Source organism: Candidozyma pseudohaemuli, assembly GCF_003013735.1.
Source record: "Candidozyma pseudohaemuli strain B12108 chromosome Unknown scaffold00005, whole genome shotgun sequence".
NCBI lineage: Eukaryota > Fungi > Ascomycota > Pichiomycetes > Serinales > Metschnikowiaceae > Candidozyma > Candidozyma pseudohaemuli.
In genome coordinates, this window is record NW_020194439.1 from 626569 (window position 1) to 645958 (window position 19390).

The window sequence follows — 19390 nt, forward strand, 5'->3', positions numbered from 1 at the left end:
CGTAACTAGTTGTCGCTTCGGAGTCAACGCTTTAGTTGAAGTCAAGCGAGAAGTCAGACCTGCATAAAAAATCAGAACACTACTTATATAAGGATTGTAACTTATTCTCAATTTTGCTCAATGAACACTAGAACAGTTTTTGGGAATGTTCGCCGACTTTACGCTACTTCTGAGATGGCGGTCAAGTCACGGAGACGAAGAACTCATTTCTCTGATTCGTTAAACAAGGGCCCTTCATTCGATGACTTCGTCTCTGGAAAAGCATCAGAGATGTTAGTTGATCCATTGGAAGCAGCGAGGACAGATACACAACAGAAATTGCCCAAGTGGCTTAAAGTTCCTATTCCTAAGGGAAATTCCTTCCAGAGTGTCAAGAAGGATGTGAGGGAATTAAAACTAGCCACAGTTTGCGAGGAGGCGAAATGTCCCAACATAGGTGAGTGTTGGGGCGGTAAAAAGTCTGAAGCAACGGCCACGATAATGTTGCTAGGTGATACATGCACGAGGGGGTGCAGATTTTGTTCCGTAAAGACAAACAGAAACCCATCAAAGCCGGACCCCAATGAACCGGAGAACACTGCCGAGGCTATAAGCCGCTGGGGACTCGGTTATGTCGTACTCACAACTGTCGATAGAGATGACCTTATAGATGGTGGAGCGCAGCATCTTGCTGAGACAGTTAGGCGGATCAAGCAAAAGGCGCCACAAATTCTAGTTGAAGTGTTGGGAGGTGATTTCAGGGGAGATCTCAATAGTTGCGATATTTTGGCCAGCTCTGGATTGGATGTTTACGCACATAACTTGGAAACGGTGGAAGCTCTTACACCGCATGTTAGAGATAGAAGAGCCACCTATAGACAATCTCTATCCATTCTAAGAAGGGCGAAGGAAACCAACCCTTCATTGGTGACAAAAACTTCCTTGATGTTGGGGTTCGGAGAAACCGATGAAATGATCGTTCAAACGTTGAAGGATTTGCGTGCTGTCGGTTGTGATGTTGTAACGTTCGGACAATATATGCGGCCTACCAGAAGGCATATGAAGGTGGTGGAGTACGTGCGACCAGAAAAGTTTGATTATTGGAAAGAGACAGCTTTGAAAATGGGCTTCTTGTATGTTGCAAGTGGTCCTTTAGTCAGATCATCGTACAAGGCAGGCGAAGCGTACATTGAAAACGTTCTTCGCAACCGCAAGCACAACGTTGGCGAGAGCCCCCGGTCTCTTTAATAGCATAAATAAATTTTAAGATGTTTTTGTGTTGCAATTGGTTTCTTCTTCACATTGAAGGGATTGCCAGACGTGCATATAACAGACGAGCCTTCAGTCAACATTCTTTGAGATCAAGCTCAACTGTTTGTAAGTCCAACACTATCTTGCTTTCCAATTGCGCTTACCCGGTGACTAGCTTGTACTACAACTTTGACACACTCTTTAAACACGGTTCTCGACATACTTCAACTCCCAACGCGTCCCAATACAAGCAGATCAGAGGAGTCAGATAGAAGGCACGGTTCTCAATCATGCCACGAAATGAGAATGACGACGAGCTTGACGAATCATTTATTACCCAATTCGAAACGACGTTGAGCATCAGACCATCAAATGAAATTATAGAAGCTGATGACATAACGATAGATCAAAGCACTATTCTCAATGGATCGGCCCTAAACACCATTACGCGTGTTGAGGGATTGCAACCTATTCTGGAACTGCGAAGAGAACTGACGAATTTGAACGGCTTTGAACCCCTGGATAGTCATGGACCACAGGGGCATTTGAAGCTCGAAGGAGAACAGAGACGGGAATATGAAGAATTTATGGGAAAAGATAGAGAAAACCATGATGAGCTAATCGAGCTCCTAGAACCTTCTCCACTTATTGATATTGAGCTTGTCAAGTTTAAAAGGACTCTCGCAGAGTTCATGAACGCAAACCCACAAATTGAGAAACAAAGTCCTCGATTCAATCTGACAATCGATAAAACATTAGTACTTTTATCACCATATTCATCAGAGCATTCATTCGGAAGAACATGGATGCTGAAATCTTACTTGTCCACCATTTTTGAGAGACCTCAAAGACTACTTGCTTCTTGTATTGGTGTCGCAGCCGCTCTTTCCATGTATCCGTTTTTCTTTGCTATTAAAAGTTGCGGGAAGAGAAGCTCTTTATTTTCTAAACATGTAACCAACGTGCATGGAAAAAGCTGGCCAAAACTTTTGTATGGCTTATGCCTCCGGTCACATGAAAAGTTGAAGAAGGAGGAGCTTGAAATCCCCTCGGACTGGAATCCGGGCGACATTTACTTAACTCCCAAAACTATTATAGCACTTGAGGGTGTAATTGGAACCATCGAACATGCCGTGGACTCCCTATTTGGAAAGGGTCCTGACATATGCAACCATAAGTTGGCTTTTGTTGTTCTTCGGCCTCCAGGTCACCATTCTCACGCATGTCTTCCAGGCGGCTTTTGTGTCTTAAACAATGCACAAATCGGGGTAGAGTACGCTTCTCAGACTTATGGTGTAACACACTGTGCCATCTTGGACATTGATCTTCACCATGGTGATGGAACGCAAGACATCTGCTGGGAGCGAAGCGGCTATTGCGGTGACTTCGGCAAATTAAATGAAGACGACGAGGAACAGCAAAATACAGTTAGTGATACAACGCAGTCCTCATATCCAAAAGTTGGTTACTTCTCTTTGCACGACATCAAGTCTTATCCAACAGAGCTTGGATTCGCTACAAAAGAAAATATCAAAAATGCATCAGTATGTGTGATGGATCACAATGTCAATATCTGGAATGTCCATCTTCAGGAATGGAATACGGAGGATGAATTTTACAAACATTACCAAACAAAATATGTTGCTATATTGAATCGGGCAAACCAGTTCCTCAATCAAGCTAAACGCCAGCACGAGCAGGAGAACGCCAATTACATCACCGAGCTTACCAGGTACAACAAATACCTTGCTAAGCCTCATCTTTTCAAAAGCGCTGTTGCTAAACCCTCCCCACCGCAACCCTTTAAGCCATTGATAATTATATCAGCTGGACTCGACGCGTCTGAGTATGAAAATCCACAAATGCAAAGACACGGAGTCAACGTTCCTACTTCATTTTACGCTAAATTCACCAAGGATGTTGTGAAGCTCGCAAAAATACATACCGATGGAAAGGTTATTTCGTTTTTAGAGGGCGGGTATTCAGATGGTGCACTTGCTTCTGGAATTTTCTCGCACTTAATTGGACTCACAAATAACCAGAGAGATACCACCGATGATCCAGTTTTATGGAATAATTCATGGGGGACAGAACATGTCATAAAAGAATTGACCAAAGGTTGCAAAAAGCTGTGGATCCCATATAAGAATCCTAAGACCGAGGTTACAATTTGGGCAAATGAAGTTATCAAGCTTGGAAGGCTGTTGATGCCACAGTCAATATTACCTGCAAATCACTCTTACTTACAGAGTTCAAAAGTATCCGAAAGCCAACAAGAACCACAAAGCAAAATGCTTAGAGAAATTTATGACGTGAATGCACAAACTAATGCCGCAACGTCGATTCTGGTCGCCGAACAAGGTCGCCGGATATTGAGAAACTCGAGACATATGAAGCGAAAGGAAGTATAATTTCTGTGGTCAGCCATAATGACAAATAATCAAGATTTGAAACTCTTATGACAAACACCTTCAATCTCAAGTGGCACAATTCGTGGGGTAAACAAGTAATAAATACGCGCGCATGTTTAAGAAATGTAGGAAGCCACTTGCAAGCTTTATCAAATTCGCAGATGAGCCAAGACCATCTAATAGAAATGAGGGACCGGGGACTGAAGGAGATTCCCCCTTCTCATCCAGCCTTTGATCGAACATCGTTAAGCGATAGTGCATTTATTGAGCTACTACTTTTTGAGATAAAAGAACTACGAGCTGAATGTGAGCAGAAGGAAAAGAAATTGAGTGATTTCAAGCAACTACAATCAGAAACTCGTGTTAAATCAGCATCAGTACAGTCTTTTGATGAAATCCCACAAAGATCTGCTCGCCGAAGGGTATACAAGGAGGATTCTCGACACGTCGACCAAGAGAACCATGAGAATCGCCCCGAAGAGATCCCCAAAACAGAGCCTCACCCCGAAGTTGTTGCTCATAGTGTTCCTCTTTCAGAGAATTTCAAGTCCGGGCTTTCGTTAGCAATAAGACGGAGTAATTCTCTTGAGGAGGACTTGAAAGCTGCTGGTGATGGAGCAACCGAGGGCAGAGGTAATAATGATGTACAGTCATCGATGCAAACAACGGAGGTAGAGATTGGAGATGATGCAAAACTGGATGATAATGCGTTGCGAACAACAAAACATGATAATCCAAGGGAGTTGAACCTGAAGGAAAGTTTTCATCAAGAACTGAGCCAACTTGCAAACCACCTGAGAGTTAGTTCATACAGCACGAGAATCAAACTCCCGCATACAATGAGGAACTCCGAAGCATCCTTGCCTTCGCGTGTACAACTGAACGCTATTGCCAATTCCCCACCTCATGGTGACAGCGAAGCTATTCCGACTCAGTCCGACAGAAGAGAGAAAAACTCCAAAAAAGAAATATCGTCCAGCTCTACCACTCCATTGCTTGCTCAATCTGGATCTTACGAGACGCAAGCGATGATGCTGCCAAAGACACCCGTTGATTCATTGACTGAGCCACAAAGTGTCAAGCAGTCACCAACTTCACAAGGCTCTAGCTTCCAGGTCCTCACATCACCTGAAACTCATGATGATGTTATTCTTTTCATTAAGCCAGAAGATTTTCAGACAATTAAAATTGAGGTCATTAGCACACTCAGTTTCAACCCTAAAAAGTCAGAGGATTTCAGTTGCACCCTTTCTATCAATGATCGGGAAACAGCAAAGGGGATGTGGAAAGTGAGGAAGTCTTACAGTCAAATTTTATCTTTCGATAATGAGATAAGACCAGTGTTGGAAGCCTTCGGCCTTCCACCTTTACCTGAACGAAGCCTATTTTCATCTACTGTACCAGCTAAAGTAGATTCACGAAAACAGAGTCTTCAACATTACTTCAACTCAATATTTCTAATTCCCCATATACCCAAGCTAATTTTGAACCGCATCTGTCGCTATATCTCGTTAGACTTCGTCAATCCCCTTGATGATTTCAAAAGTGGCGCTAGATTGGAGGGTTACTTAATTAGAAGATATAAAGGATTGGGAACCACATGGAAGACAAGATGGTGCCAGGTCGATGGACCATCCTTAGAGATTTATGAGTTTCCAGGAGGTCCAATGATCGAGCAGGTTCGACTTACTGGGTCGCAAATCGGTCGTCAGTCATCTGATAATGTTGCTGAAGAAAAAGGTTACCGGCATGCGTTCCTTATACTTGAGTATCCGAAAAACAAAATCTCAAGCTCCACACAGAAGCATTTTTTCTGCGCTGAACTGGACAAGGAGCGAGACGATTGGGTCAATGCAATGGTAGAGTACACCGAAAATGACCCAATGATCACCCAAATGAATCTTGATGGCCACGAGCAAAGGAATGCTAGCAGAGTTGTTGATCTGTTGAGCTCCCCAAAAGCCGCACAATTGTCAAAGGAGGAGGACTCCAAAGAATTGAAGGACGTCAAAAAACTTCGTAAACGAAGTTTGTTTCCTTTTAGATATAAAGGTCAGCAATTTGAAACGGAGGAAGAAGGAACGGGTTCCACACTTGAGGAGGGTGGCAATAATATGAGCCTCGAGGCCCATTTAGCGGTCATGAATCTAACGCCTGGTCAATTCAAGCCCGTATTTGGTAAAGAGCTTGCTGAGGCGCTTGATTTATCATCCAGGACATTTGACGGCCGCCTTATTCCCACAGTGTGTGGTCGATGTCTCGATTATTTATCAAAAACAGGCGCTATTTATGAAGAAGGAATATTTCGGTTGAGTGGATCAGCGTCGACGATCAGGACGCTCAAGGACCAATTTAACAAGGAACACGATGTTGATCTATTCGAACATCAGCTTAATCCTGACATTCACACAGTGGCAGGTCTTTTCAAAACATACTTGAGAGAGTTGCCTGACAATATCTTTGGTAACGCAGCATATTCCCATATGCAACTGATGTTCACATCAGGCACTGATGCTCAACCTAGATCCCAGATTGTGTGGCAGATGCAGCGGCTTATAAATGATAAATCTAATGTGACTCAAGGCAATTTCGATTTTTGTTTCACTGTGTTCAGGCTTCTAAGTACCGTGGTCGCCAGGAGGAAGACGAATTTGATGAGCCTCAGGAATATTTGCATTGTCTTTGTTCCTACATTACGAATCTCACTAGAAGTCTTGAGCCTTTGCATTACTGACTTTGACTGTATATTCTTGGATGGCAAGCCATTGGACGACGACAAGAGAGAAACATTGGACTTACAAATTCCGTCCTTTTAATGATCCATACGATCATAATATATACTAATATGCACATAAGTTTGACCATTCAAAGCGCATTTGCCTGTTAACACCCGGTAGCCATCGAGCTAGACGATGAAGTTCACCATTCACTCTCCCCCGTTGCTCTTTGAAAAATGTAATCCCTGCCATCAATATTTGCAACTCCTTCTTTCAAATTACATTTCCATTTGTTTTTAACTCTTTGCACCTTATCGTACAAGCAAAGCATAATCTGTCCTTCCTGCTCCAGGTCCTCATCGTCTGACTTCTCGGAATCAAGCTCGTCATCTAGATCTGAATTAATATCATCAGAATCGTTGAAAATTCCATCATCATCATCATCCTCGCCAATACCAACACCACCACTTTGGCCATGAAGTTCAACCAGACCATCATTCGGTCCATCAGATTGACGCTTTGCTAACGCTTTATACCATTTGAGATTTTTCTGATCAGCTTCTATGGTGAATTCGATAGGACCATCAGATTGATTGACTTTGGGAAGGATCAAACCGTTTTCCTCGGTGTATTCCTGCTTCACCGTCGGCAACTCTATTCCCATGGAATACCCTGAATTCGAATGACTAGATAGGTCATTTGTAGGATTACCATCGGTAGGATCATATTGCGGGATAGGCATCTCGAGCTCTTGATTCACATGGAGAGATTCTTCTTTCACAGGGTGGGAGATCAAGCTCGCATGGATATTACCATCTAGGTCGTCCAAGTCATTCCAAGAGAAGTTTCCAACACGAGATTGACTTAACTTCTCGCACCAAAGCTTTTTTAAATCTTGAAGTGTACCTTCATCAATCCCGCTATCCTCAAAATCTTGGCGAGAGTCTGTGATCACCTCCTCAATAACAGCCTCGTAAAGCTTGCAAGCCTCAAAGTTTGACATGATATTCCTATGTGCTGAATGTGAGTTCGTATAGTGGTATCCCTTTACATGCAGACCCTGAGGGGTTGCTTGAGACTTCTAAATCCTGCATTTGATTCGACTTTGGACTCGGTTCGACCATTCCACAAAAAAACCCTCTTTTGGCCGAATGACCAAATTGGATTATCATTCGATTGAACTGATGCCAAAGGATTTATTTTTTTGTGCGGAGGCGCTTGATCTGGGTATGTAATATGATAGGTTCCTTCGCCTATTGAAGTTTAGGTCCTGCTCATAAGAAAGAGTTTTAGATAAAACCTCAGATAGGCCAAGGTTGGACCGTTTTGTGGGCACAATAGGGTTTAAGCGGTATAGGGCCGGGGAGCAACCTATAATTACGTCTGCGTAAAACAAAATCTAATTTAAAAGCTAAACATGTTGACAGGGTAATACAAAAGGTCATCGTGTTCGACGACTTGAATATCTAAGACAGTTTCTTTATGAGTATCGAGTACCATGAAATTAGTCTTATTCATCAGAAGGCGTACAAGGCAGCTCTTTTCAAGTTTGATGGAACCTGATAGGTACCATTAGAGCTTTGCAACGAATTGGTTGAGTTCAATGAGGCAGAAGTGGTAAAAATTTCCGTGGTGGTTACGTCAACGTATGAAGTGATGGTCGTGGTGGTTCCACTCAAAGTGAATTCAGCCTCAACAGGGTAGGCAGAGACATGAGTGGAGGTTCCAGTCACAACAGCGGCTTCAGCTTCGGACTTCGAAGATTCCTTCTCAGTGACCGTCACAGTGACAGTAGAAGCGGCACATGCCTCCAAAGCGCTTGATGATTCCGGTTCAGTGATTGTCACGAACTGTGTGATCGTAGAGGTCGTTGTTGGGGTCGAGGTAATTGTGCTTGTCTTTGTTGCAATTGGAGACTCGACAGCAGAACCATGGTCTTCGATAGTCGTATACTCGACGATGGTGGAAGTAACGGTGATCGGCTCAGTCAGACCGACAGCCTCAGCCAGGCTGATTGCTTTGGCGACGTCATCTGACGCAGTGGCGGGGACTGTCAAAGTAGTCGAGGGCAAGGTGATAGTTATGAATTTATCAATCGTCACGGTGGTGTCATATTCAGCAGACTGAGGAGAGTAAGCTTCAGTGTTGTTGTCGTAACGCTTGAAAGGAACGGCACTTGCAACAGCGGCAACAGCAATGACTTTAACGAATGGAAAGATCATTTTAATCTTGAAAGAAAGGAACGGACGCGACTAGTATACGCAATGAGGTTGATATAAAATTTTGAGGTAAGAGGGTACCGGGGTTAATTATATATTGTTCGCGATACAGCGTGTTTGAGTGAGCGATGCAGCCCATCCCTTCGCCAATGTTTTTGTAAAACACGAAAATCGACGCATAGAAGTAAACATTGATACTGCATACATCATTGGTTGCTAAATTCAACCTCAGTAGGGGCGAACACCCTCTGACAATTTTCGTTTATGAAATACAAGGATAGGCCTTTGATTACTCTGTTGCTTGAGGCATTCTTCAATCCCTCGTAGAATAGATGTCCTAGAAACTTTCATATTCTGTATATAGGCCCGACTCTGGACGTCCTGTATTTATCATTTTCGCTCACTTCCAACTACGTGGCTCTTGAAAAGCGCCTGTTGCTACGATGTTGAATATACCAGATAACAACATAAGTGATGCCTTGCAGAAAGTTAAAGTAACTTATCAAGAGATCCTCGACCGAAGTGTCCCCTATGTGAAAGAGAGATGGATCACTTTCGGTGTCCTTTTGACATTATTTGTCCTTAGGATCATTTTTAGTCAGGGATGGTATATCATATGTTATGCTCTTGGAATCTATCTTCTCAACTTGTTCTTGGCTTTCCTTACGCCAAAGTTTGATCCATCCCTTGAACAGGAGCTGTTCTCGTCCAATTTGGAAGAAGGGACTGACGAAGTGGAGGAGGAGTTCAAACCTTTTATCCGCCGCCTTCCAGAATTCAAATTCTGGCTCAAAGCCGTTAGGGCAACTGTCTTGTCTTTGTTGACGTCATTTTTCACCATTTTTGATATTCCAGTCTTCTGGCCAATTCTCGTGATGTATTTCATCATTTTGTTCTGCCTCACTATGCGAAAACAGATCCAACACATGGTCAAATACAGGTATCTACCTTTTGATCTCGGGAAGACGAGATATAGCCGTCAGTCCCGCTAATCGCAGGGACCATCCAAGCTAACACTTAAAAGACCGCATCAATTCAAGCTCTATTGGCAGGCAATTAAGTACTACTTTGGAAGCTGTGGCAAGCTTCAACTCCCAAAATGTAAATATTAAGGGTGTTAGCCGCATTTAATAGAACATACAATGTACACTGGAGTTATAGGATTGATTGTCTCAAAAGCACGACTAGAAGATGAAAAGGATGTAAACTAAATGCCTACCACCATGCCCTCCACACCTCGTGAGTATATTGAACAGTACGTACACCATGACCTCAGCACCTTTTCAAGAAACAAAACCAATCCAAATCTAGCCACCCACTCCCGATTGCAACTTCGAGATGTTTAAACTGTAGAACCAAACTAACAAACAAAAGCATTAAGAACGGAAAACTTTTAACACCAAGTAGCAGACATCATGCAAAAATACATTTCTTATTGATAAGACAATAAGCCGGTCCCAGCTCAAATTGTTAATATCGAATCAATGTCAGTCCAGAAACCCCAATATCACACCACCATTCAACACTGAATCAACAAGGCGCCACTTAACCCCATTCAACATCTGGGAATTCATAGAAATCAAACATTATTAAAGTCTTGTCAGAAAAAAAAATTCTGCTTTTAACAATTATCTTCATATCCAAATGGTGAACAGCAATTACCTGTACAACACATTTAGATATTTAGATAATCGGAGTAACATTAACTAAAGAGAATAGCACGAAATACCATGTACTGAGCGGCAAGAATTTATATTATTCAGAGGGACATGCCATTCCAGTTCTTTGGAGAAAAAGAACGTTACAGCAGTAGCTGAATAATTTTATATTCATTGACGCATTAACGATTCAAACCAAACGATGCCTTAAAGTCACTGGAAGGAGAGAATATGAATATGGCTCACACGCGTGCAACATTTTAAATTCTAGGATTCATCAAGGTGTATAGCGCTTTACTCTATTAAATGATAATAAGTTAAGATCAACCGTACTGCAAAAGATCTAGTCCTGCCAACTATTCATCGAAATCAAGTAGTCCTTGCGCCGAATACTTGGATAACTTCATTTCTACTGATCTACCACATTGCCTTTTCTTTCTCGCTACCCCCAATCGTAGTAATGTAGATGATGAAATCAGCGTCCGAAAAGTTATGGTTCGTAGTTCAATTACCTATTTCGTTGAACCCTGCCGCTGTTGCAAGTCCAAGCAAGATACTATAGGGGCTGCTATGTAATAAACCATTCAAGCTTTATATATCGCCTTATCAATATTTCCAGAAATATGCATTGAGTACGGAGACGAAGGGAAGACGCCTTTAGTATTGTAGGGATTCATTTAAACAATTTGGCGTGCAACGTGGAAAGATTTTTAGAGAACATGACCAATTGTAATCACCAGGGTTGTTCAGAGTTTGGTCTATCGAAGATCTAATTCATTCAATGCCAATAGAGATTACCTACAGGCAACATGTGTTGAACAAAGTTTATACTAGTGAGACTGCTCGGAAAGGCTTCGATACTTGACTGGCAAAGATTCTGTTTCGAATAATTTTGGCGACAACAGTGTTTTGCTTGTGGCAATAAAAATCATGAGCGTACCAGCTCGCTATGTTTGTCTATCAAATGAGTGTTGGTGGTATTTGTATCTTTTGTAATCAAGACTGTCTTCACTTCTACGCTGGTGAGAAGTAGCGGATCTTGCTTCATCTTCGAGTTTTGCCAACGGGTTGAATGTGTAAGTGGTTCCTTTGCTAGAGTCATATTTAGCGTTATATATATTTCATAAGGATGTGTTAGATCATATCAATGGTAAGATTCGTCATGCTTCAAGTTATTTTGATTTCTTATCGTATATCTATCCTGTGGTGTAGGTACCCTTGTACGACTTCTGGATCAAGTTCTTGAAGAACAAGGTTGTCTCCTTTCTCACTTTTGCCGCGATATTATCTCTTTCTCAATTATCTGATCGTGTTGTCCTTGAAAACTCTCCAATGTGGGGTTCACATAACGCACAGTCGTCTTCATGAACGGTCAATTAATTGGTGGTCTCCCAATTAGTTCATTTAATGTTTGGCAATTTGTGTCATCAGTTGTAGAAGATAAGTAGACAGTTTGAACGATTAGAATGTATGAAATGCCAGGTTGACGTTGCAAAGAAGTCCAAACAACATTTTTATTTATGGGGTCAATATAAACATCTATTCAGAATCGTCATCATCACGGTATCCATGTTTTCTGATATCGGCAAGCCTTTTTCTTGCGGCTTGAAGTGAGTTTTCAAGTTTCAAAATTTGGACTTGTTGTTCCATTTCCAAGGTCTTTCCTTCGTAAGGGGTTAATTGGCTTAGATCAATATTTGATTGATCATCGTTAGTTTGGGAGAGAAGGGCTTGCACCTTATTGACCAATGATTTGCAGGCTGAATTCACCTTTGTAGATGATGATTCGAGTCGGTCTTGTGTCTTTGACATGGTGTTGGCCTTGACTCGAGACGCGGCTACAAGTTGGGCAGTCGAAGCAGCAACTTCATTGCAAGCAACAATCAATTCTTCGTGAGAATTTTTTGCCCTCAACACCCCATCAGCTGTCTCGATCAAGATATTCGTTGCCCCTGCGATGGCTTTGGCCGCGCTAACAAGTCCTTCGGTCCATCTGTTATTTTTCTTGTAATACTCCCGTACTGTTTGAGTGCCCTTGTTTCGAGCGACAATCTCACGCTGTGAGTCGATCGACGCCTTGATGAGTACTGTGACAGCTTGTGTAACGCTCATAGCAGCTGCCACAATTGCCTGATGTACCTGCAAATCACTGCCTTCTATTTTTTGCAGTTGAAGTTTGCCAAGGAACTCCATCGCTGCATCTATCTGTCTCGCAGCCTCCTCCATCTCTTCATCTACCACATCTTCAATGTTTCCTCTCTTGAGAGATAAGGAATGACGTGGTTGGATGCCTTCGATAGCAGCAGATAACTCTTTCAAAGAATGTTGAAATTGAACGTTGTAATCGATCACTAAATCAATTTTCTCGTCCTCATCATCAAGGGCGTCCAATGAATCAGATGTGAGGCTAAGGAAGAAATCTTCGGCTTTTGCGAGAAGATTTTCCATTAATTGAATGACAACTTGCTCATCTTCAGTTGGTATGTTTTTAGAAATGCCCTTTATGTTAAGCATCAAATCGTTGAGAGTTGATGCCAACTCAGAACTGGTGAGAATAACGCTTGAAAATGTCAGGTTATCATCATCTTCATCGGTTAGTTGAGGACCCTCGGCAAGAAAATTATTGAACACCAGAGCAAAATCCGTGGCAGTGTCGGAGCAAAGGTCCAAAAGCGAAAGAAGATAGTTTGGTGTAGCACTGACATTACCCGTTTGCATTGGTGACCCAAGATCATACTTGGTGTCTTGAACCCTGCGCACGTTATTGGCTAAGATAATGTTCAATAGAGCCCACAACTGTTTAACACTTGGACCCTGAGAGCTGATTGACAACTCTTTTAAAGCACTGTCTAAGGATTCTTGAGCGATCTCCAAGTCGATTTCCTTTTCCTTCAACTTTTCTCTGAGTGCTGATTGGCTGCCTAGGTCAATCAACTGACCTTCCTTCTCCTTAAGAAGCTTGTTCAAAGCGGCTAAATCCCCTTCGTATTGGTCTTTGATAGATTGCAACTTTTTCGTCGAAGATTCGTCACTATCCGCATACCGAGATGATATTTCGCGCAGTTGAGTTTTCAATTTGTCAATCTCCTGATCTTTGGTGATTCGTAATCTGTCAAGATCTAATCTTGCCCGATCTCTTTCTCTTATGAGGTCCGCAAGCTCAAGGTTCTTTTGTTTCAATTCCTTTTCAAACTTCTCCTTTTTCACGATTGACTCCTGCGCACTGTTGATCTTTTGCTGAATCTTTTTGAACTTCGAAAGTAAATTCAAGTGCTCTGAACGCAATTGCGAATAGAGCTTTGCCAAAGCCTCGTACTTTTTCGCCCAATTGGTTACTTGTTCTTCGATGTTACTAATCTGTTCATCTTTGGAAGCAAGTTGCTCAGATGCTGTTTGATTAATGCTTTGAAGTTCAGTTTCCAACGCTTTTACCCTCGAGTCATACTGCTGAAGTAAAGCTTGGTCATTGTCAAACTGGTTCTTGAACATGACAAGATCATTTTCTAATTCAGACACTCTGGAATTTTGGGCATTCGTTTGCTGAAGTCTTAGCATTTGCTGCTCTCTTAGATTATTCTCTTCTTGAGCGAGTTTTTGACGTTCGAATTCTTGCTGACGACGAAGCTGTTCTTGAATTTGATTCTGTCTCTGAAGCTCTAATTCTTGTTGCTCTCTCTGTAATTGTTCCTGCTGGAACTTTTGCTCCTCAAGGAGACTTGATTGGTTGAACTCCTCAGCCGAAGGAGGGACCGCCGGCGCATCATAAACAGAGGTTTGCTGAGATGACAACACTGGCTCTTCGGCGGCAGCTCTTGAGGTGGATGATCTGCCATCCTCGGATTGCATCAAGTTGGGAGGAGAACCTGGAATCTTTGGTATAGTTATCAAGCTTGTCAAGAACTTGATAGCTTGGCAATCAGCATAGAATTCGCGAAGGTAAAAGTGTTGAGAATTGAACCTCTCAAATAGAGCAGTCAAAAGTTCATCGGACCCTAATTGCTGATACATTGCTCTTAACATTGATGTCAAGAACTTGTAGATGCCGTAAGACTCAGAAATAAGTGGAACGAGCGCAGAAACTTTGCACAAATTATTCGGAGTTTGCTGCACAGTGGAAAAGATAAGTTTTTGGAGATCGTTGATGAGATCCTGGAGATCCATCAATTGTAAGATTGACTCATAGCCCTCGTTTGGGTCATTCACGCTTCGCAATGAGATGTACTCCTCATACTCGAAAATTCCATTGAAGCCTTGGTTGTTTCGGTGGAAATCAAGCTTCCGCATCAAAAATCGATCATAATGATTAATCAACCGACCATAGCTTGATGAACTGGAGAAGACAGTAGATAAGGAGTATAAGAAGTCCTTATTCCTATAAGCATCCTTGAGGGTATTTGGATGACCCTCCTGTAACACCTTGTGAATCATAATTAAGGCTTTAAACAATTGCACTTCACTACTTTGCAATGGCTGAATCTTAACAGCATTCCAAAAAGCACGAGAGTTTTTATGATCCCAGGTGTACACGATACAAGCTCGAACATGTTTTCTTTTGGGAGGGACCTCCTCTGAATTGCAGGCTTTTTTGACACTGATCTGTAAATCCACCTCAGCCCTGCTCATTTCCTTAAGGTGAAGTAGTCATGAAACTCGATTGCGTTTCGCTGGCACTCCGCGAGATTCATGGTCCTGCATAATATCGAACCGAGCCTTCGGAAATTCGGTACTACTGATAACGTAAAACAATTATCTTTACTGTCTTACCCTTTCAACCCATTTCAGCGCCTTACAAATAAACGTGTTGGCTGATCAACACTATTTCAGTGCATGCCCCCCAAACGAAACTGGAGACTGGCCCAAGTGGATCATGGCATTTGCTGTCGTTTGTTGAGTACGTTCTTCGGCAGTATACTTTTATTCTTCAAGCATATGTGCTCTGTTGGGTCTGGCTAAATAGCTCAGGTCGTAAACATCAAAGGCATTAACTAGTGTCATTTCGCCTTAATGTAGATTGACTGGTATAACGCGCGGGGCCAACAAAAAATTGTGAAGCCCCAAAGTCCGTCGACCTGAAAAAAAAAGTCTGTTAGAGAACCGTGCAAGACATTTTACAGTCCAGATGACTTCAAATACCAGCAAAGTTATTTATCCGTAAGTATATGAAGAGAGGCAAGATTGAATTCATCTAACAACAGTTTTTGGTATGGTGGTGCTGCAAGCATGGCTGCATGCCTTGTTACACATCCCTTGGACTTGGCCAAGGTAAGATTGCAAACTGCATCGAAAAGAGGTCAGTCTCTCATTTCTATGGCAGTTTCTATCGTCAAAAACGAAGGTGTCTTGAAGCTCTACTCCGGATTAACTGCGTCTTTACTCAGGCAAGCCACATATTCTACGGTGAGATTTGGTGTATACGAATATCTTAAAGAGGAATATCAAAGCCGATATAAACTCATGCCCACTACGGCAGCCTTGTTACCGATGTCAATGATATCAGGTGCTTTGGGTGGGCTAGTCGGAAATCCATCGGATGTTGTTAACATTAGGATGCAGAACGACTCCACTCTTCCTGTCAGCGAAAGGCGGAATTACAAAAATGCATTTGACGGTATCATCAGAATAGGAAGGCACGAGGGTATTTTGTCTCTTTTCCGAGGCCTAACCCCAAATCTAGTAAGAGGTGTCCTTATGACAGCATCCCAGGTGGTTACCTATGATATTGCCAAAGGCCTTTTGGTCGATGTTTTTTCGTTGGATGGCCTGAAAAAGTCGACACATTTTAGTGCTTCATTGATGGCAGGCTTGGTGGCAACAACGGTGTGTTCTCCTGCGGATGTGGTCAAAACTAGAATCATGAATGCAAGAGGATCCAATGCTGGAGCGTTGAGCATTTTGATGAAAGCCGTAAGGACGGAAGGTCCCGGATTCATGTTTAGAGGCTGGCTCCCCTCCTTCATCAGGCTAGGTCCGCACACGATTTGCACCTTCTTGGTTTTAGAGCAGCTTCGAAAGTTTCGAGTTGGTATGAACTCCTAAGTACTTCCTTCTTGATCTATGTAAATATAATAGACTTATAGAGATAAGACATCGCTGGAAATGTTCTACTGATTTTGTCAGTAATCTTTCAAATCTATTCAATACTTGGTTAAACCTTGATGTTGTCCAACTCCTTCTTCTCAAATGCTTCTTTTTCAGCTTCCAAAAGATAAGGAATCAAGTATGGGGTGTCGTCCTCTGGCTTAATAGCCTTGTTTGGGGGAAGCAACTGGTGTGACAAGGCACATTGATGGGCAGTGATGATTCTGAAGTTCCTGGCGTAACTTTCGTCTTCAGGAAGCCTGGAGATTGCCTTCTGGGCTATTGGGTTCTCTTCGGCGATTAAATCATTGAATCTGTTTATTAGTATTCGTTATCACATCGAGGAAATGATATACTTACCTCAAGCCCATTTCTCTGTAACCAGCATATGCCACAAATGTTTTAGCAAGTGGAGTCACTACCTTGGCCAACGTTGGCCTTGACAAGATCCAATCAGACGCTTTGACAATGGAAGTTATGGAAGCCATGGTCACTTATCGAAGAGGTTTTAGATATGAGTGGAAGATTTCGCGTGATGAAAAAGTTAGTCCTCCCATTGGCCGCAGTATTTTTGGTGGACTGTATATAATAAATCGAATAAAAGTCGTTCCTAGTGGGACGAGCAACAACTAAGAATCGATATCTTTATTGCATTTCGGTATACGTGAGAGTCTAACTAATAATCATATTCAGTGGACGGTTGTCCGTATCGTGACGAACAGCCCACATCATGAAGTATATTGAAAATTCCATTCAGTTTGACCCCCTCGTAAACTGCATGGTCCTTGCAGAGTATCATACCCATATAACCGCAAGAGTTGATGCCAATGACATCGTCAAACTTGCCTCGGGATCTTGGAATCATCATCATATACTGCGGTGTCAAGCAGAAGTTGTAGCTAATGGTCTCGATCTGATTTTTTTGTAGTGTGGTCAATGTTCTTTGGAGAAGGGAGGCAAACAACATAGCCAAAACCTCAGCATCCATTCCGGGCCCGTCCGGAAGAGGGACTATAAAATGAGCATATGGTAGGCTGGGGTCCTGTAAAGGTTCACGGTTTTGATCTGGGATAAAAAACTCTGTTCTTCTCGCTATATCAAGATTAAAATCCACATTGCCTTCAGGTAGCGTCAAGAACTGAACATGCTTATGTGGCTGGGAGGCGCCACTATTAGGTCCGCAATTGTAGAAAGCAAACCAACGTGAATCTTTGTCCTGTGTCTTTAAAGCGTCAACAATCTGATATGTTGCCAAGAGCTCTGAGGGTGTCAATGGGGTGTTTTGTGACTTGAACTCTTTGGTCACCATCATAAAATGGTTAGGGGAGACGGGAAACTTATTTAACAATAGTCTAAATTCATCTGAATCTCCAAAAGAGTCAATGATAGTCAATTCCGGTTCAGGTTTAGCAAAAGGATTCTTTTGAACTGTGCCCATTTCAGGTCGGTGCTGAAGATTGGGTAATACCGTAATTTGGAATTCATATTTGGAAGATTCACTGAGTTCCAGAATTCTCTCATTTTCTGCGCCGTCACCTTGAAAGAGTAAAGAGCCGTCAATCTCAGCAGCTTTAAATCTTTCTTCAACAGATTTCCAAAGTTCACTCAAGCTCATGGTTACCGAATTTCAAGAGCACTCAATAGTATGGTACATTGGGTGGTAAGTTTGGATTGCATATAGCATTGAATTTGGCGGCGGAAACTCAGCGACAGCGCCTGACTAAACTGGCCCTGGTTGCTCGTTTTCCATGACAATCTGTCTGACTACGGCTCTTCTATAGTTATTCATCTACCTTATCTCGCTTGCACCGCGAGTATTGAATCACCCATATTCTTCATAAGTCTCTTACAAGGTCTAACTTTAAAGTATTCTTCTGTGGGGCATTCCAGCAGGTTTAGTCTTCTTTTGCCTCTTGGTTTTTCTGTCCACTAAAATTTTCGAGTCCTGTGGTGCACTGTATAATATTGTATTTGCCAATAAGGGCACTGACTTCGAAAGTTCTTTATTATATTCAAAATTTGAATACTTAAAAGTCTCTTGGTTCGAAAGTTCGGCTATCTCTTTGAATGTTTGCAAAACTCGAAGATTATTTGAGGTATGTGAACTTAAAATTCATGGATTGTGGTCAAGCCGAGTATGCAAGATTGTTTTTGATTTAACTCAGTTCCCAACACCCTCGAGTCTCTGCAACTGTATTTGTGTCGATTATTGTAGTGTTCGACCGCAGTCACCAGTTCAACGAATGCCATTTGCTGAAGTCAATCCTACGGTAGCATATTTTATCGATTCTCAAATTTTTAGTGTAAGGACATTTTTGCCTCAAAATTGTAAATACGCAGTTCACCACGACTTTTATATTCTCTAAGATACTCTTGCTTTCGATAAGAAATATAAATTAAAATTACCGCTGAACTAATTTTCGTAGTGTCCTTCATAAGATTTGTTCCACTTCGGCGTGCTCAGCTCAAAGAAGCTAAGTGACGTATATATCCGACGGTCGATGACATAAACCTTCACTATCCTCGCGATGGCAGGCTAGAGCCTAGTGACGACACAGGGGGACGACGCAGTTCACAGGTGTGGTCCGGCGGAGCTAGTCTAGAAGCTGATAAAATGTTTTTATTCTCTATGTGGCAATTCTTTTCGAATAGATCTCATTGGACCATCCATCTAATCAGATGAGGTGAACGAAACAATCGAAGAAAACAGATTGCTTGGGTGGTGCTGTTCTAAACCCTGGCAAGATGATTCTCATTAGTCGAAGCCGAATTAGGCGTCTCACTTATTAGATGAATGAAGATGAAGATAAAGAAGAAAGAGTTCAGTTTCATGAATGGGCTCATTTCCGACCTCGTGTCGGCTGCTCGTTGGAGAATGGAAGTGAGAATTGGCTAGGCATTCTTGCAAACAATGAGTATGATCTCGATGTCTATGTACTTCTTAGATGGTTCTGAATTGATGCTACCAGCCTATTTTTATTCAGACACATAGTTATGAAGAATGCAGCTTATTTCAAGAAAAACAAGCAGGCATAGGTTGGACCAAAGTCTCCACCTCAAAAAGGAGTTCAAAAGGC

General features: G+C 42.2%; 8 protein-coding genes across 8 annotated transcripts; 4 read left to right on the forward strand and 4 right to left on the reverse strand.

Annotated features, from left to right (window-relative positions):
* Positions 1 to 120: 120 nt before the first annotated feature.
* Positions 121 to 1227, forward strand: LAB5 (putative lipoate synthase; the record flags this gene model as incomplete). Its single annotated transcript, XM_024858078.1, has 1 exon — positions 121 to 1227. One exon carries the CDS (start codon positions 121 to 123, stop codon positions 1225 to 1227), a length of 1107 nt encoding a protein of 368 aa, XP_024714004.1.
* A 293-nt stretch (positions 1228 to 1520) lies between these two features.
* Positions 1521 to 6457, forward strand: HOS3 (histone deacetylase; the record flags this gene model as incomplete). The annotated part of the gene is made up of 2 exons (XM_024858079.1): positions 1521 to 3293; positions 3803 to 6457. 2 exons carry the CDS (start codon positions 1521 to 1523, stop codon positions 6455 to 6457), a joined length of 4428 nt encoding a protein of 1475 aa, XP_024714005.1.
* Positions 6458 to 6560: 103 nt separating this feature from the next.
* On the reverse strand, positions 6561 to 7361 carry C7M61_002713 (transcription initiation factor IIA large subunit; the record flags this gene model as incomplete). Its single annotated transcript, XM_024858080.1, has 1 exon — positions 6561 to 7361. One exon carries the CDS (start codon positions 7359 to 7361, stop codon positions 6561 to 6563), a length of 801 nt encoding a protein of 266 aa, XP_024714006.1.
* Positions 7362 to 7875: 514 nt separating this feature from the next.
* Positions 7876 to 8580, reverse strand: PGA54 (Pga54p; the record flags this gene model as incomplete). The annotated part of the gene is made up of 1 exon (XM_024858081.1): positions 7876 to 8580. One exon carries the CDS (start codon positions 8578 to 8580, stop codon positions 7876 to 7878), a length of 705 nt encoding a protein of 234 aa, XP_024714007.1.
* Positions 8581 to 9020: 440 nt separating this feature from the next.
* On the forward strand, positions 9021 to 9569 carry C7M61_002715 (protein retreival receptor; the record flags this gene model as incomplete). The annotated part of the gene is made up of 1 exon (XM_024858082.1): positions 9021 to 9569. One exon carries the CDS (start codon positions 9021 to 9023, stop codon positions 9567 to 9569), a length of 549 nt encoding a protein of 182 aa, XP_024714008.1.
* Positions 9570 to 11774: 2205 nt separating this feature from the next.
* On the reverse strand, positions 11775 to 14663 carry SLA2 (Sla2p; the record flags this gene model as incomplete). The annotated part of the gene is made up of 1 exon (XM_024858083.1): positions 11775 to 14663. The coding sequence occupies one exon, from the start codon at positions 14661 to 14663 to the stop codon at positions 11775 to 11777; it is 2889 nt and encodes a 962-aa protein (XP_024714009.1).
* Positions 14664 to 15455: 792 nt separating this feature from the next.
* C7M61_002717 (uncharacterized protein) lies at positions 15456 to 16271 on the forward strand (the record flags this gene model as incomplete). The annotated part of the gene is made up of 1 exon (XM_024858084.1): positions 15456 to 16271. One exon carries the CDS (start codon positions 15456 to 15458, stop codon positions 16269 to 16271), a length of 816 nt encoding a protein of 271 aa, XP_024714010.1.
* Positions 16272 to 16380: 109 nt separating this feature from the next.
* On the reverse strand, positions 16381 to 17928 carry QCR7 (ubiquinol--cytochrome-c reductase subunit 7; the record flags this gene model as incomplete). The annotated part of the gene is made up of 3 exons (XM_024858085.1): positions 16381 to 16627; positions 16674 to 16773; positions 17115 to 17928. The coding sequence occupies 3 exons, from the start codon at positions 17926 to 17928 to the stop codon at positions 16381 to 16383; spliced, it is 1161 nt and encodes a 386-aa protein (XP_024714011.1).
* Between the last annotated feature and the right edge of the window lie 1462 nt (positions 17929 to 19390).